General features: G+C 36.2%; 1 protein-coding gene across 3 annotated transcripts in view; it reads left to right on the top strand.

The window, feature by feature from the left end:
• The first annotated feature begins 2,828 nt into the window (after nt 1-2,828).
• LOC309507905 (semaphorin-7A) overlaps nt 2,829-17,153 on the top strand; it is a 28,730-nt gene continuing 14,405 nt past the window's right edge. For 2 of the 3 annotated variants that reach the window (XR_014209288.1, XM_082182345.1), the window contains exons 1-7: nt 2,831-3,422; nt 7,393-7,532; nt 7,749-7,796; nt 8,292-8,387; nt 8,464-8,542; nt 14,450-14,542; nt 14,658-14,791. Coding sequence is in view for 2 of the 3 variants with exons in the window: in XM_082182345.1 (XP_082038471.1) it covers nt 3,146-3,422; nt 7,393-7,532; nt 7,749-7,796; nt 8,292-8,387; nt 8,464-8,542; nt 14,450-14,542; nt 14,658-14,791 (867 nt within the window). In the remaining variant the exon portion in view is untranslated. Of the gene's footprint in view, nt 3,423-7,392; nt 7,533-7,747; nt 7,797-8,291; nt 8,388-8,463; nt 8,543-14,449; nt 14,543-14,657; nt 14,792-17,153 lie in introns of all 3 variants that reach the window. The other variant, XM_082182346.1, reaches the window with a different exon arrangement.

Raw genomic sequence — 17,153 nt, 5'->3', positions numbered from 1 at the left:
GAACTTGGGGCGTCGGCAGTGGGAGTTCCCCTATACCTTACCTAGACAGCGAACATCCCGTTACGTGAGAAAAGATAAGAAAGGACATTTTGGGTACTAAAAAAGCTACTCTCCAAAATAGCAGCGGAATTTCCATGAATTAAAAGCAATTTTACCCGCAGGCAGCATCGTTTCTACTAGCAGCAGTGATTCAATCTGCATCTGAGGAGATTGTAGAAAGCTGTTATTTGCACATGCACCAGCGCGTGGCACACGTGAGTCATTACTGGCAACAGAACCAGGAACCACAATCAAGCAGCGCTTCATATAGTGTTATTATGCCAAAATACTTATTTATTTAGTTTTAAATGAAACCATTGTAATCCTGAAAGTATTCCCTCTTTTTTCAAAATGTAACTATAATCTGATTACTACGTTTTTTGACGTAACTGTAACGGATTACAGTTACTGGATTTTTGTATCCTGATTACATAACGCCGTTACATGTATTCCGTTACTCCCCAACCCTGGTTATGTTAGAAACTTAGAGGACTTTCTGTAATGTTTTTGAATTGTGTGGTTATCATTATGCAGAAGAATGACGACTGTGTTTAGCTTAGGGCTGTGGGCTCTCAGTGCATTAAACCTCTTCCGCAGACCTGCATAAGTAATATTCAATATTACTCTGTAAAAAGTGGTTTTAATTAAACTGAACACTAGCTTCGATCATTGGAAATAACTGTAGAGTCAAATTAGCTAATATTATAATGTTGGCGATTTTAGGCCGGGCACAAATTAAAAGTAGTCAACCTGACAAAACTTTATCTAGCAGGAATGACTAAATTAATTTAAGTTCATACAACAATATTACAACAAATCATTTCAAACAAATTAGATTTTGTTGGAAAAATGTAATTAATTTTTGTGGAAAAGTTTTCCTTAATTTAATCAAATTCGTTCAACAGCTTATTTTTTTGAGTGCATGTAATTTACTGGTATTGCTATACTTTTGGGGTAATTTGGTCCCCATAACCTAGGGATTACCAGTACACACATCAGCAAACACACAGTACCTCTCACACACAACCCATGAAGTAATACAAACAAAATGTGAAGAAAAGTATCATTCCATGTACAACTCTAAGACTCAAACGGGTAATGCTTTACAAAAAGGTATTATTAGTTAACATGAACTAAGAATGAATAATACTTTAAGCATTTATTAGTCTTAGTTAATGTTAATTTCAACATTTAATAATGCATTATTATATTCAAAAGTTGTGTATTAAAATTAGTTAATGCACATGAACAATGACTATAAATTGTATTAACTAACTTTAACAAACTATATTTTAATTAACTAATATTAACAAAGATTTATAAATACTGTAAAAAAAATGCATCTAAATTGTTAGATCATGTTGGCTAATACATAAACTAATATTAACAAATGAGACCTAATTAAAGTGTTACCGAACCTTGTTAATTTTAGCTCTTAAACCTTTACATTATAGCACCAACATTAAACAGGACTAAATGCTTACTCCAGCATTACAGTGAATATAAGCTTGTCTAAAAACAAAAAAACTAAACAAAAACAAGAAAAACTAAATAATTTGTCACCAAATTTTTTGAAGTTGTTGGAAAGTGCTGTTTATGTCAATGTCACAGAAGCTCTCCAGAGTAAATGTGAATGGAAATGTTCCAAAGAGGAAGGAAAGTCAGGAAAAATACCTTGAGGAAAAACCAAACAAAAAAAACCACAAAAAAAAAAAAAACGAAGGAAAACATTTGTTTATAAAAACAGATCCAGTCCATTATTATATTTGGCTCAAATGAATAATATACATTATTACAAAGTGCATTTTTAAAAAGTACACTTAAGTGTATTTAGAAATACTGTAAAGAAAGTGTACTTTCTTTAAGTAAAACTTAATTAGACATTATTACAAAGTGCATTTTTAAAAAGTGCACTTAAGTGTGTTTAGAAATATTGTCATGAAAGTGTATTCCATTTAAGTATTCTTAAGTGGTCTTTAATTTTAATTATATTATATTATCGGCAAGTGCACTTTTTAAAAAGTATACTTTTATTATTTGAAGCACACAAAAAGTATGCTTTCTATACAATTAAGTACACTTCTTTTTCACAAGGGTAGATAGCCTCAGTGGGCAACAAGTCTAGGGCTACAGGGTGATATATGGCCATATGATCACTAGTACCTAAAGAATGATCACTAATTTAGCTTTTATTATTAACCAATTCATATTTTCCCCTTTTGCCATAAATACACCCCATTTATATATATATATAAAATTTACATTATTTTAAGCCATTACTGCTGCTAGCCTGCTACCGACGGACATTTTATACAGCTCAAGTATCAATAGTTTATCTTTAAATCCAGCCAGCAAAACAAAGGATTTTCTCACAGAATTTTGTAAACCGCATCATGGGATTTTCAAAAGCCCAGCACCGCACATTTAGGATTTACCCCTTATTTAACATTTGAATCTGTCATTAAAAACGTTTGGTTACAAACATGTTACAAACAGCCAAGTTGCACTCCCAATACTCGTGTAAAGGCATCTTGTTATTTTCAACTCTGACGATTTACCCACTAGATTTGTGTTTTTTTTTACAGAGGACTTTTGTTTTGTAGTGCGCGCGCAGTCATGCGCAGTTCAGCATCAGGGGCAGTTGCTATGGCACAGACTGATATTGTACAGACTAGCTTTTCGGTGTATGAAAGAAAGAAAATAGTCAAAACATGGACCCTAGGCGAGGAGCAGACACGGTTAGTTTATTTATTTATTAGTTGCTTTTTAAAAGTTCTTGTCATTTCTGACATGTGATGTTCACTATTATAACGCTAAAAACCATTAAATCATCGTAACGCGTCTTCTCTGACATTTATGATGGTGGTGTCATTTCGCGCTCTTAGCTTAACGTTACTTAAATTCAATTTATTCTAATTCTTATTTATTTTGATTCAGTAAATTGTATAAATTGTATAAATGTTTAACTGCCATATGGCGGATGGTTAAGTTACTCGTCACACATTTCGAGTTAAATGAGAACACCAGTAGCGTATGTCAGGCAGCAGTGTATTGTATTGTATTCATTATAAAACTGAGTGTATAATACAGTTATCTTGGCATTCAGATGAGGAACTGCATCCTTCCCACTTATCAAGTGCACACACACACACACACACACACACACACACACACACACACACACACACACATTATAACCGCGCCTTCTGACGCTTTAATAACTCTGAGGAAGTTTGACAGACGCTCTTTAAAAACTCACTCAATCTGTCAAAACTCGCGTGTTAAGATGGACTGGACGTGTTTCTGTGTGCTGTTGATGTGGATTTCATGTGTTTGTTCAACAAAACGGCATGATGATGCTCGAGTGACAGTGAAAAACGAAGGTGAGCGAACATTTAGGCTACTTGTTATATTCGTAAAATCATCGTTCTGTGAAGAAAAAACTAACCAAACACTGTGTGTGTGTGTGTGTGTGTTTAGTTTTATTATTACTGACTGTAATATAGCCTATGTATGTATATATATAAAAATAAAACGCAAACTTTTGAGTTCAGCTTGGAGGAAGAATTATTTTAATATCATTTAAATTATTTTTGAATAATATTAATATTATAATATTGCTATAATATAAAAATAGGATATTAACTGATTTTATACAATTAATAGGCTATAAGGTGGTTTTTCTAACAATATAAGAGTAAAAATAGAATGGATATGTAATATAGTGCCTATAGCAAAATGCTCCTCTCTAAAGTAATATTTCTAGCTAAAACAAGATGTTTTATTGTCGTTTTTCTGCGATTGAAACACTGATTACTTGAGATGTGATTGATTTCAGTAAGTTGTTCTGTATCTTTCAACATTCCTACTGATGTTGATTCATGTTTATTTAACGCTGTAACTACTAGTAGTAAAGAGGAAGAGATGATCGGTTCGAAAGCTTGTTTCCGTCACGGAATAAAACAATTCAAAAGATAAGTGCGACTTACTATAACTAAGTTACACCCTTGCCTCATTAGTATTAGCGGTTTTATGAATATGTGCCCCGCCTCCACGCACTTACAGCAGCTCAGAGATCCACTCGTTGACGATCACACGTTGACCTGATTGGTTACAAGGTAGTTTGTGACATCAGAAACTGTCTAGGTTTGTCGATTTGAAATATCGTATATTATTTTAAAAAAGTATAAAAGGGGAGCCTGGAGAACATGTCACAACTTATCATCTGAAGGGACTGTTCAGCAGGCGTCCCCAAAGCATGGCGAAAGATGCAGTGTCTCGTTCCCTGTTCTCAGGGAACAGAGCTTACAGTCGTAGGGAACTCGCACTGTGTCGATTTGACGCTATGGGGAACAATATACCAACGCCAAGGCCACTCAAAGGTCGCACTTAGTAGTGATGTTATAGGCTGTCGTATATGGAGCTAGAATTGTGTCTTTATTACATGCGAGAAAATAAATGATCTGAGAGAAAAAAAAAAGTTTGAGAGAAAAAGTTATCACACTGATAGCAAAAAAGCATTTCATGAGAGAAAAAAAGAATATTTAAGAGAAAAATGTTTCATACCAATAGCAAAAAAAGTTGAGAGAAAGTTTTTTCTCATAGAACATCAACAGCCATATCACCCAGTAGCCCAAGACTGGTTGCCCACTGAAGCTAAGCAGGGCTGAGCCTGGTTAGTACCTGGATGGGAGACCTCCTGGGAAAAACCAGGTTGCTGCTGGAAGAGGTGTTAGTGAGGCCAGTAGGGGGCACTCACCCTGTGGTCTGTGTGGGTCCTAACACCCCAGTATAGTGACAGGGACACAATACTGCCAAAAGAGCACCGTCCTTCGGATGAGACGTTAAAATGAGGTCCTGACTCTCTGTGGTCATTAAAAATCCCAGGATGTCCTTCGAAAAAGAGAAGGGGTGTAACCCCGGCATCCTGGCCAAATTTGCCCCTTGGCCTCTGTCTATCATGGCCTCCTAATCATCCTCATACTGATTGGCTTCATCACTGTCTCCTCTCCACCAGTAAGCTGGTGTGTGGTGGGCGTTCTGGCGCAATATGGCTGCCGTCGCATCATCCAAGTGGATGCTGCACATTGGTGGTGGTTGAGGAGATTCCCCCCTTCTATGTAAAGCGATTTGAGGTCTCAGAAAAAGCGCTATATAAATGTAACAAATTATTATTATAACAAACTGAATTATTAATCCAGGACTGAATGTAGGCTAATTGTTAAATAACAATTTAACAGTGATAATAATGTAGCTATCATTAGCCTAAAGTTTAGCTAAAACTTCAGCCGGTAGGGTTGGGAAATAGCCAATTGCCAAATAAATCTGAATTTTTGGGCTAAATGGCGATGTATGGTATTATCTGAGTTATTTAATTATTATTTTTCTATTTCAATAAAAAAAACTATTTAATTTTTTTTTCAAATATTTCATATCCTGATCCATATTGTCCTACAAACAATGTTCATATTGAAGGTTATAAAAACAAACATAGTGTAACTTTGCTGTCTATCTGCAGTCTATCCAAAAAAGGGGTCAAATCACATTACATTCTAACATTGCAACATTACAATCTAAAAACAAAATAATGCTTTTTAAAGAAGTAGTTAAATTTACTAAACTTAAAATCTAAAAATAAAAACAAAGCTAATATCATAAAAATACACATGTAGGTTTGAAATTCTCTAGCACTTTTATGTTCACCAACAACAACAAATATTCAACAACAAATATTTTAGCTAAATATATTTATAATTTAGTGCTAATGTATATTTTAGTCAGAATAATTGCGCTCCTCTTCTATTGAACGCTCCGTCTGTTCGGCGCACATGCACGCGGCGGCGCTCGTTCACGGAAGTTTAGCTTGCAGAAAGCTCGCCCACTCATGACAGCAAACTGGAAATATTGACTTTCTAACATTTACAGATGGAGAATATGTCCGTGAAATGTAAGTTATGCACTGAGGAAATGATTGGATGTCACTTCAGCTTATGGCAAAATAATATTAGAGGTGTATTTGTTTCCACCAATCACTGCACAAGTGAAGTTTACGTATGATGACGAAAGCACGTTAGTGCGAGCCCTCCTGGAACCCATAGAGAATGCATTGCAGTGCCTGCGGTTCGAAAAAAATAATCTTTGAATGTGAGTCTATGGGAACACTGGGCAATTTTCGGCCATAGTGAAATCGCCCAAAAAGAGGCGGTACTCCACAGAACGTGACTTGGCGCTGATTGGACTATATCCAGAGGCAGAACAACAGTGAGTGACTGCTAGCGTAACTCTGTGGTTGAATGAGATTGTGATTGAAAAAGTCCCTTTTACACTTTGGTGGTGCGTCGCCCGATCGCCCTAATGAAGAAACCGCCGCTGATCACCGGCATAGATGCCGCCTCTGCCTTAGTTGAGCACGGACACTCCAATGTTTGGGTAAGATGATGACACACACAACTCGATGGGTAGCTGGCTGAGCAAGTTCAGCATCACTGAAGATTAAACATTTAAAAAATAGCACTCATGAATGAATGTGTATTATATTATTAGCTTTCTAATCGCTAGTAAACCTAATCGCTAATTAGCCATCATGCTAGGTAAACTTGCAAACTCGCCTGGTTTATACTATTTTTATGAAATGCTTTTTTGCTATCAGTGAGAGAACTTTGTCTCTCAAACTTTTTTTTTTCTCTCAGATCATTTATCTTCTCGCATGTAATAAAGACACAATTCTAGCTCCATATCGTCGGCCAATAAGATTGCCGTGATTAAATAAGCGTTTCAGACACTGGTTCACGCGGAGGCATTACCAGAGCATCAGATCGACGCAGTGCGAGTTCGCTTTCGAAAGGGAAACCAGTGATTTCAAAGCGTGTTTTTGAGACTGTCTTTGGTTCACTGCAATTTTAAGGAGAAAATACTCAGCAATGGTGTCGACTTATGAATCTACACATGGTTTGTCTTAAAGCATATTAAAAACACCACATAGACACATAAACTACATTAAAAGCTTGATTTTTCACCAAAGGGGGACTTTAAATTGTTTGAAAAACATATTACATGAAAATATGTTAACGGTGTTTTATATCCAAATCTAATATTTAATAGTCAAATATTCACATTTTCATGTGTCAAAGCCTCACTTCATGTTCTCAAGTATTCTCATGAACTCTATGGTAATTACCCACAAACCACTCAGGGGTTTGTTTCCAACTATGATACGAATTCAACTGAACTTGCGACCGTATTAGTTGGCTAATGATGCTTTTGGGAAACGCAACCCAGAGCTGGTGTTGTGCATTATTAAACTGGATGCACACTTTTTGGATATTATATCTTCAGTTTTTCTCTCTCTTTCAGGTATAACCAGGTCTTCATTTGAAAACCACCATAGTGATTTGGTTAAGCTGGTCGGCACCTCTGGTAGCAAAATCATCTGGGTTGGAAGAAACGAGACCCTTTATTCCATCACACCAGCACAAGACCTCAAACTCAAACTGGTATTTTACTTGAAACGATAATGCAAAACCACATGTAACTGCTGTGATGCAAATCATTTGAAACATTGATATACATTCAAATCCTTTTTCTCATTAAGAGTTTATGGCTTGAGTAACATGATTATCAAGTTTGAAGGTTATGTTTGTGCAGTGTCAACTTTTTTGGCTTGTAATATGAGATGTTTGCTGTAATAGACTGTTTGTATCCTTGTTTAGGTAAATGTGAGTCTCTGTAATGATGAAAGCGAAGATTCAGACAATTCAGTAAGTATTAAGAAGAGAGATTAAGGAAAATGTTAATGCAAGATTTTTGATATTCAGACTTCCTAGAGTATCAAACTTTACTGACTCCGGTATTTACCAATCTGCTTATTACATTTTTTGTTTTAAAACCAGTTTTACTGGTTTAAATGTAAACATGACTTAACAAAACAAACAAAAAAGTGTTTTCTCCTCTTCATTCGGCTGCACAAGATGAAAACATTTCTATAATATCTTGAGTTAAAATCGAAGTCTATATAGCCTATTTCTGTGAAACTTTATCAGTAAGTCACACACACACACACACACACACACACACACACACACACACACACACACACACACACACACACACACACACACACACACACACACATGCTGACAATGCAGTGTTTAATCAAACATTAGAATAAACATTATCAATGTTGTTTCAGGAGCTTCTGGTATTTTTTGTTCCATTAAAGTCCACTAACGGCTGTTGAACTGTTGATTTTACAGAAGTGTCCGTACAGGCTCTCTCTGCTCAGTCAGAACGCTGATGGAAATCTGATTTTCTGCGGATCTGCTAATGGAAATACAAAGTGCTGTAACTTGGTATGTCCTGTTTTTACTGTACGCTTTTGGAACTGGTGTGGACATATGAAGCTGAGTCTGATCTGTTTTGTTCCAGACCTCCAGTTATTCCCTGATTGACTGCTTCAAATTAGATAGTTATGAGCCAGATATTAATGAGCCGTCATTACTTGATGGTGAGTATTGCACACAGTTCTGAGTATTGGTGTATGCGTTTGTATTAATGTACCAAGTAGCCTAAGCTTGCATTAGTTTGAGTTGCAGTTTTGGTGCCTCTTATTAGAATTGCAAAAATAATGGCCATTCACATCTTGTTGAATATTTGAGGGATTGAATGGCTGGATTCATCATGCATCAGCATCTGGTGAGCATAATATAATATTCTGAAACACCCACTCTTCAAGAGATTCTTCTCAACCAAATGGCATGTTCATTGTTTGGCACATAGCGGAACACTGTAGGAGGATTATTATTATTAATTTGAGGATACAGGAGGGATTGTGCTTGGTTTGGTTTCTCAAACACTCCTACTTTCCCTTTCCTCCATTATTCAGTGTTGAGGAAAGTATCAAGGCACTAATCTTTAGTAAAAAAGCTTATATTATGAAATAGCGTTCCAATATGATTTCACACAGTGTTTTGCGTGTTTGTTCTAGCAGTTCTTCAGGAAGCTGTCGACGTGTTGAAACGCTGTGTTGTTACTGAAGGTCATGCTGCAACTAAACATGCATTTGCATGCAATACCATTTATTGCTGATACTACATATAACTAGAGGTCGACCGATATGGGTTTTTTCAGGCCGATGCCGATGCCGATCTTTTGAAATCCGGGTCGGCCGATGGCCGATTAATGCTGCCGATTTATTTTGGCCGATATTTGGCCGATTATGTGCTTGTTTTTAACCTCTATTTGAAAGATAAAATATAACACAAATAATTACTTAAGATAGACAAGATTTCTCAACAAAAACATTTATTGAACACTTGACCAATCTGCACTTGTTGTGACCTTGAGATATGTTTGGTAATTGTACCTGAATGAATTAAATTAATTTGCTACATTTCAGATTAATATATTTGTTTTCCTTAAAATTGTAATTAACAGTAACTTAAACACTTTGCAGTTTGAATGATGTCTTGTAGGTAAACAAAATGACGGAGTATGTTTTTATGTTTCCACTGTTCGATCGCATCCGCGCCTCACACACACACACACACACACACACACACACACACACACACACACAAATATAAGTAAACACTTTGCGACTTTAAACACACGCGACTTTTCGATCGCGCCCGCGCCCCTCTCTCCCTCTCCCGAGTCTCCCTCTCTCTCTTCCACACACACACACCATACTCCAGCATTGCAATCTTTACATCGCAGCCTGCTTCAGAGCTAAGGCGGGGCTACAGATTAGGTGTCCCCAAAGAACCCGCGTATCTAACAGTAGTTCCGCATTACATGAATTAATTTGCACGCGAGTTTTATTTATTTTTATACCATGTATTCTCCGTGTAAATGTATACACCGAACCATGACGCCCGTACCGTTTCGGTTCAATACGAATACATGTTCCACCCCTAGTCTACAGTGAAATACAGTCACACATTACACTGTTTGGCCAGCAGTGTTTAATCCAGCTACTAGCTAACAGTATGCTAAAGTTAACTGCTGACTAGCGTCACGTTTCTAACGTCCGTTTTCAGAGCATCCAAGAGAAGCACAGAAATACGCATTGATATTCGGTCTGGTAAATAACGGTCGTTAAGGCACCAGTGCCGTATTAGCACCGGGTCTGTCTGTAGCTACCCAACCCTAGCGACGACGCTAGCAAAGCAAAGCCAGTCCTTCACTAACCTATGGTCACTTTTTTATTACTTATTTCTCTGCATTGAGTGACAACCCTCTCAAATATAAGACACACAAAACAGAACAAATAAAAGTATCAGATTCTCTGTCTGTAATTGCAAAATTCTTGCTTACTTATTGTTGTGACATGATAGCAACCCTTCTGCTGTGCTAATGCAACCTCAACTACGCTATCAATATCCACCGAACGTCATGTCGCCTATTCATATTTTTTCTCGAAGTTGGCAGTAACATATCAAAAGGTTTTAATTAAATATAAAGGAGTTTTCTCCAAGGAACTTAGCTCCTTCCTTAGGCACTGGATGAGGTCTGCTCACTCTGCTGGAGAATGACTCTAGGCGCAGCATGCGTCCACAACAACAACACAAGGCTGCCCACAGATGCGCCCGCCTAATAATCGGCTTGATATACTGGATATTGGCCGATGCCGATTATGTTAAAAAATGCAAAAAATCGGCCGATTAATCGTCCGACCGATTAATCGGTCGACCCCTACATATAACTAACTGTCAATGTTCAACTCATATTCTGGAAAACTAACAGGAAAGTTGATGGATATTATGTAACCCCTACAATAAAAAAAAAAAACATTCATGTCGTTCCAAACAAATGGAGAAGTTTAGGGACCGTTCGGTATTTATGGAAGGGGCCACCGGAGGAAAATAGGGGAGGGTCATGTCTTTTTATTCTTTGTTGAGGGGAGGGTCATCCAATTTTTTTTAGTCTAGGGGGAGGGTCACCCAACTTTTATATTCATGAAAACAGCAGCATTTCAAAGTGGCTTGTTTGGTGCTATTTTTTTTCCATTTAGGTCGATGTTGATCTTGCGTTATCAGCCCCTCTTCGATATCAGATGGGTCTGACCCAACAAAAATCCAGTTTGGCGCTGTTTGACAGTGCGCGCGCACTTCAGTTCGCGCTTAGAAAAAGTGCATCATGTCAGAACAGAATGCCAATGAAATGTTTACCCGGCAAAGCTTTAAAGCACGAGCAAATAATGAACTTTTGTGATTGCGAATAAGTGCACAGTGTCCTGTGAGTGTAACTCTACCACTGCATTAACATGTTGTGAACGTAGGCCTACGTCGAGTTTTACAGTATTGCGACTGATGGCGCATACTACCATATTTTAGTTTCCATTCTTATTTTGTTTCCACGATGTGTAAGATGTAGGGCTACCACATCTTTAAATTACTATTAGATTTATTTAAGTTAACATAAATACGTAGACCTACACCACAAAAACTAGTTGAGGATAAATTCGTTAAACTTGGGCGATTCCAGTGTTATGGACGTGACATTTGCAGTCAATACTTGAAATATAAATTCTCCGAAAATGCATTTAATACCAATATTTTGAAACGTCTGAAAGGAGTCAAGACATTAGAAAAATATCAGTCTACACATGCGTTTTATATTTAATATGAGGGAAATACACATGTGACGTGACACAAAAAATCTTTAACTTTTAGGTGGCAAAATATTTTTTAGTAATTCTATAAATTACACTGTGCAAACCAAAAGATATATACCCACCGGATGAATAAAGATCGGCCTCCACAGAACATAACATATTATTTTTATTTTATTTTTCGTGGTCGCATTTATGAAAAAAAAAAAAAAAAACTATGTTACGGGCGTGACAGTTCTCCATTACGGACATGACTGCTCTGAAAGCGACTTTAAAAATTTCACAGAGACCTCAAACAGAAAGCACAAAGCCTATCTTAATTTTAATCAATGTTTCATCTGGATTATAGCCTAAGAAGTAAATATAGTAGAAAATAGATAATCATGACACGGAGGCGCGGGCGGGAACTGGACTCTTGTCTCATAAATGAACCGAAACTCAGCGTAGGGTAGCCTATGCTACTTGCCTCACAGACCTGAGAAATATATAGAAAGCTTGAAATGTCTACTTTTAAACAGAACAATTCAAAATGAAGGAAAACAGACTGCTTTCTGCTTATGATTTCTCTGGCGCGTTCTGAGAAGATCGCGACGCATCGTCAACTTCATCTTTGCAGTCGACACAGAAAACACGTGTTTATTAATAAACAATTAAAATGTCTCCTTGCTATATTTGACATATTCATAATAATTACTTTTGCCGGTTCTGATCTGAACATCTTTGCCAAGCGCAGTACAGAAGTAGGCTAATCAATAAATTATCGGGGAGGGTCGTGCCTTTTTTCACAATCATTTTGGAGGGTCATAGAAAAATGTATTGCTGGCGAAGGGAGGGTCATGTCTTTTTTGACAACAGATCTCAAAACTCCTCCGGTGGCCCCTTAAATAAAAAATGAACAGTCCCTTAGCAGAATGTTCATGCTTCTCTATTTCATACAATGGCTGTCAAGCTCTGAAAACCACCAAAAACGACATAAATGTGTAACATTTTGCTATAAATATCCCTGGAAGTTCATACAGTATTCAAAATGCCAACGTTTGGTTAAACTACAGTGTCACGAATGCGTCTGAGAAGAAATTGTGATTTCTGCACATTTGTTTGTTTCATCACAACTTCTGAGAGAGGAACTGAAAGAGGAACTAAAGCTTCCGTTTACTGATAGTCTGCAGTTTGTTTCCATGTATAGGATGTTGACCCTTGATTGGTGTTTCGGTAAATTATTTGTTTAACCAATAGGAACGGTTTGGTTTGATCTGTGCTGTCTTGACCTAAAATCTTTACTGATTGTTAAATCTGGTTGCATCAAGTGCATAAGGAGAATCTTCACAGACTTTCTTTCAAATCTCAAACCTGCACACACTACAAGATTTTTAAATTGTGGCGCATCACATAGTATAAGATATTCTTAAAGTCCTTCTGTAATCAATCATTTTATCCCTTAAAACTCATCTTTGATCACCAAAATGACTATTTTTAATATCTTGAATGTAACTCGACACCCTTGCCTCATTTAGAATGCGTGGTTCTATGAATATGCAAATGAGCCCCGCCTCCACTCACTCACTCAGCTCAGAGATCCACTGGTTGACGATCACACGTTGATCTGATTGGTTACAAGGTAGTTTGTGACGTCAGAAACACCAGCGATTTCAAAGCGTGTGTTTGAGACTGTCTTTGGTTCACTGCAGTTTTAAGGAGGAAATACTCAGCTATGCTGTCGACTTATGAATTTACACAGGGTTTGTCTTAAAGCGTATTAAAAACACCACATAGACACATAAACTACATTAAAAGCTGGATTTACACCACAGGGAGAGTTTAAGTGCACATTCCTTCCGTGATGCTAGCGTGTTTGTCAGAGCTTAGCTATTGAGATTGTTAGTGTGACTCTGGTTTCATACTGGTTCAAATCATAAGAGTCCATTGTCAAGACTCTGGTATTCTTCTCTTTATATATATATATATGAGACTTTTGGTTTGAGTTACACACTGAAGTTTAATACTTGGTGTTAAAGAAATAATTCACCCAAAAATTAAAATGATCTCATAATTTACTCACCCTCAAGTCATCCTAGGTGTCCAGACTATCTTCTTTCAGCCGAACACAATCAGAGTTATATTAAATAATAACCAGGGTCTTCCCAGTAATGACACTGAATAGTGCATGAGTTTTTGAAGATCCAAAAAACAAATCCATCCATCATAAAAGTAATCCACACGACTCCAGTGGGTTAATAAAGGCCTTCTGAAGCAAAGCAATGGGTTTTTGTACCTTATAAAGTTTTAAATATGGATATTTTTCTTGTAAAAACCCATTGCTTTGCTTTAGAAGGCCTTTATTAACCCACTGGAGTCGTGTGGATTACTTTTATGATGGATGGATTTGTTTTTTGGATCTTCAAAAACTCATGCACTATTCAGTGTCATTACTGGGAAGACCCAGGTTATTATTTAATATAACTCTGATTGTGTTCGGCTGAAAGAAGATAGTCTAGACACCTAGGATGACTTGACGGTGAGTAAATATTGGATAATTTTCACATCACTATGTGCCCAAGGAGTCTGGGTGGACACCATATTAAATTTTATGTGGATGAAAATGAAGTTTAGACTTAGAGTAACATGCGCTGTATAACGGTCCAAGATCACTTTCACACAACTCTCAACTTTCAAACTGGTTTTAAGGAGTTTGTCAACTGAACGTTTGTTTTCAATATGATTGACTAGCGACAGTAATGCATTATTTGCTTTTATCACGTCCTACACGTGACGTCCATGTGTCTTTATTTTACCTTTCAGGTGATGTGCTGTACTTCACCAAGTCTGAGATGGGATTGTACAAAGTAAACAGGAACAAAAATCACAACATTTGGTCTCAGCCGACTCAAATGGGTGAGAAATCAGATTAAACCCAATACTACTGATATCTAAACTACTAAGCCTTTCACTTTCTCACTGAAATGAGTTTCATTCTGAAACGTGTCGTTTTTCATTTCGTTTCATTTAGAGCTGAAGTACTTGAAGCTGATCTCCGGGAAAGGCCAATACGAGGACAAAGTTTATTCCTTCTTCGCTGAGAAACACAAAAGTAAAGATGGCGAATCTGACCAGTGGATTCCTCGAGTCTCTCAGAGCTGCAAGGTGAGCAGAAACACACAGCAAAACATCTTGAGATCTTGTTTTATTCGTGTGTGATCGTGTTGTACAGCAGACGTGCTTAAAGCCATGTGTGACCCTGGAACACAAAACCAGTCATAAGGGTACATGTTTTGAATTTGAAATGTATGCATCATTTGAAAGCTGAATAATAAAAAATCTGGATGAAAATCTGGAATCTGAGGGTGAAAAATATCGAAATATTGAGAAAATCGCCTTTAAAGTTCGCTTTTGTTCGCGATTTGGCTGCATCCACTCACAAAAATATATTTTTTATACATTTACGATAGGAAATTTACAAAATATTTTCATGGAAAATGATCTTTACTTAATATCCTAATGATTTTTGGCATAAAAGAAAAATCGATAATTTTGACCAATACAATTGTGGCTATTGCCACAGATATACCCGTGCGACATGTGACTGGTTTAGTGGTCCAGGGTCACATAGAGGCTGTAAACTATTAGTGATAATGCAATTAGAGATTCCCCCTGACCTGTACAGGTATAAACTCCATAAAGGGTTTTTCTACAATATGAGGAATCTCAATAGGGGTTTAACAATATATCGCAATACAAAAATGCAACAATATGTATAGTGTGTAGTTCACCCAAAATAAAAATTACTGTGTGAGAAAAAATTCAAGTTTTCAGAGTTTTAGTGTCAGTACTACATTAAATTACTATATATAATGTTAAATATAATGTTTAATAATGCAATGGGGGAATATTTGTGGATCCTGATAATGCCAAATGTCTTGTTACCAGTAAAACTGGCCCACATTATTTTAAATATATCTAGTCAGTGAAAGAGTGAAAACATATATGTCTAAATTAATTCAGTATTTTCAGCTTCAGAATCATGAATATTGTTATTCTGGAGTCTCTATTGTCCTCTGCATTGGGTTTCAGCACCAAGTCCAAGAATATTCATTCACAGTCATAATTATAGCATTTTAATCAACAGTAAATGTTTTGTTAACCTTTTATCATGAGTCAGTAATTACAAATAACAACTCTGCATTCTTACTAACTTTATCTAATTGAAACTCCACCCAAAACGGTCATCATTTACTCTCCCTCAAGTCGTTCCAAGCGTGTATGACTTCTGTGGAACACAAAAGATATTGAAAAATATAATTTGTCCATTAAAGGAGCGTCGATATGATCCAGAATCACAATGGACCCTAATCATCGTGCTTTACGTGACGCTCTCAAAAACATCTCCTTTTGTGTTCTGCAGGAGAAAGATAGTCATACACGTTTAGAAAGATATGAGGGTGAGTAAATAATGACACAATTATTTTTGATGGGACTATCCCTTTAACAGAAAATCCAAAGATACCGCCCAATGACATCTGTCTGTCCCAGTTACAGAACACTAATGCAATTTAAATTGACTCCAGATGTTAACTACCAGTCAACAGTTCTGGATTGCTAAGTTTTTTAATGTTTTGTCTCTTCTGCTCACCAAGGCTTTGTTTATTTGATTAAAAACAACAACAACAACTGCACTATTGTTAAATATTATGACAATTTAAAATTACTGTTTTCTACTTTAATATATTTTAAAATATAATTTATTCCTGTGATCAAAGCTGAATTTTCAGCATCATTACTCCAGTCTTCAGTGTCACATGATCCTTCAGAAATCACTCTAATATGATGATTTGATGCTTTAAAAAATATTCATTATTGTTAACAGTTGTACAATTTTCAATTTTACAAGATTCTTTGATGAATTGAAAGTTTGGAAATAGAATCTTTTGTAACATTATAAATGTCTTTACTGTAACTTTTGATCAATTTAATTCATCCTTGATGAATAAAAGTATTGATTTATTTATTTTTTTCCCCCCAAAAATGTAATAAAAATTCTTACTGACCCCAAACTTTTGAACGGCAGCGTTTAATGTTACAAAAGCTTTATATTTCAGATAAGTGCTGTTCTTTTGAACTTTCTATTCATCAAAGAATCCTGAAATAAAAATGTAAATGACTGTTTTCAACATTGATAATGAGAAATGTTTGTTGAGCATCAAATCATCATATTAATATTAGAATGATTTGTGAAGGATCATGTGACACTGAAGACTGGAGTAATGATGCTGAAAATTCAGCTTTGATCACAGGAATAAATTACACTTTACTATATATTCACATAGAGAACAGATGATTTACATTCTAATAATATTTCACAATATTACAGTTTTTTTGTTTTGTTGTATTTTTAATCAAATAAATGCAGCCTTGGTGAGCCGAAAACACTTCCTTTAAAAACATTGATTGTTTTTAAAGGAAAACTGTTGACTGGTAGTGTACATAAGATATATAAAAAAAATAATTA

Source organism: Leuciscus leuciscus (assembly GCF_965113295.1).
Source record: "Leuciscus leuciscus genome assembly, chromosome: 10".
Classification (NCBI taxonomy): domain Eukaryota; kingdom Metazoa; phylum Chordata; class Actinopteri; order Cypriniformes; family Leuciscidae; genus Leuciscus; species Leuciscus leuciscus.
The sequence above is the reverse complement of the archived record's forward strand: the minus strand, read 5'-3'. Positions and strand labels throughout refer to the sequence as shown.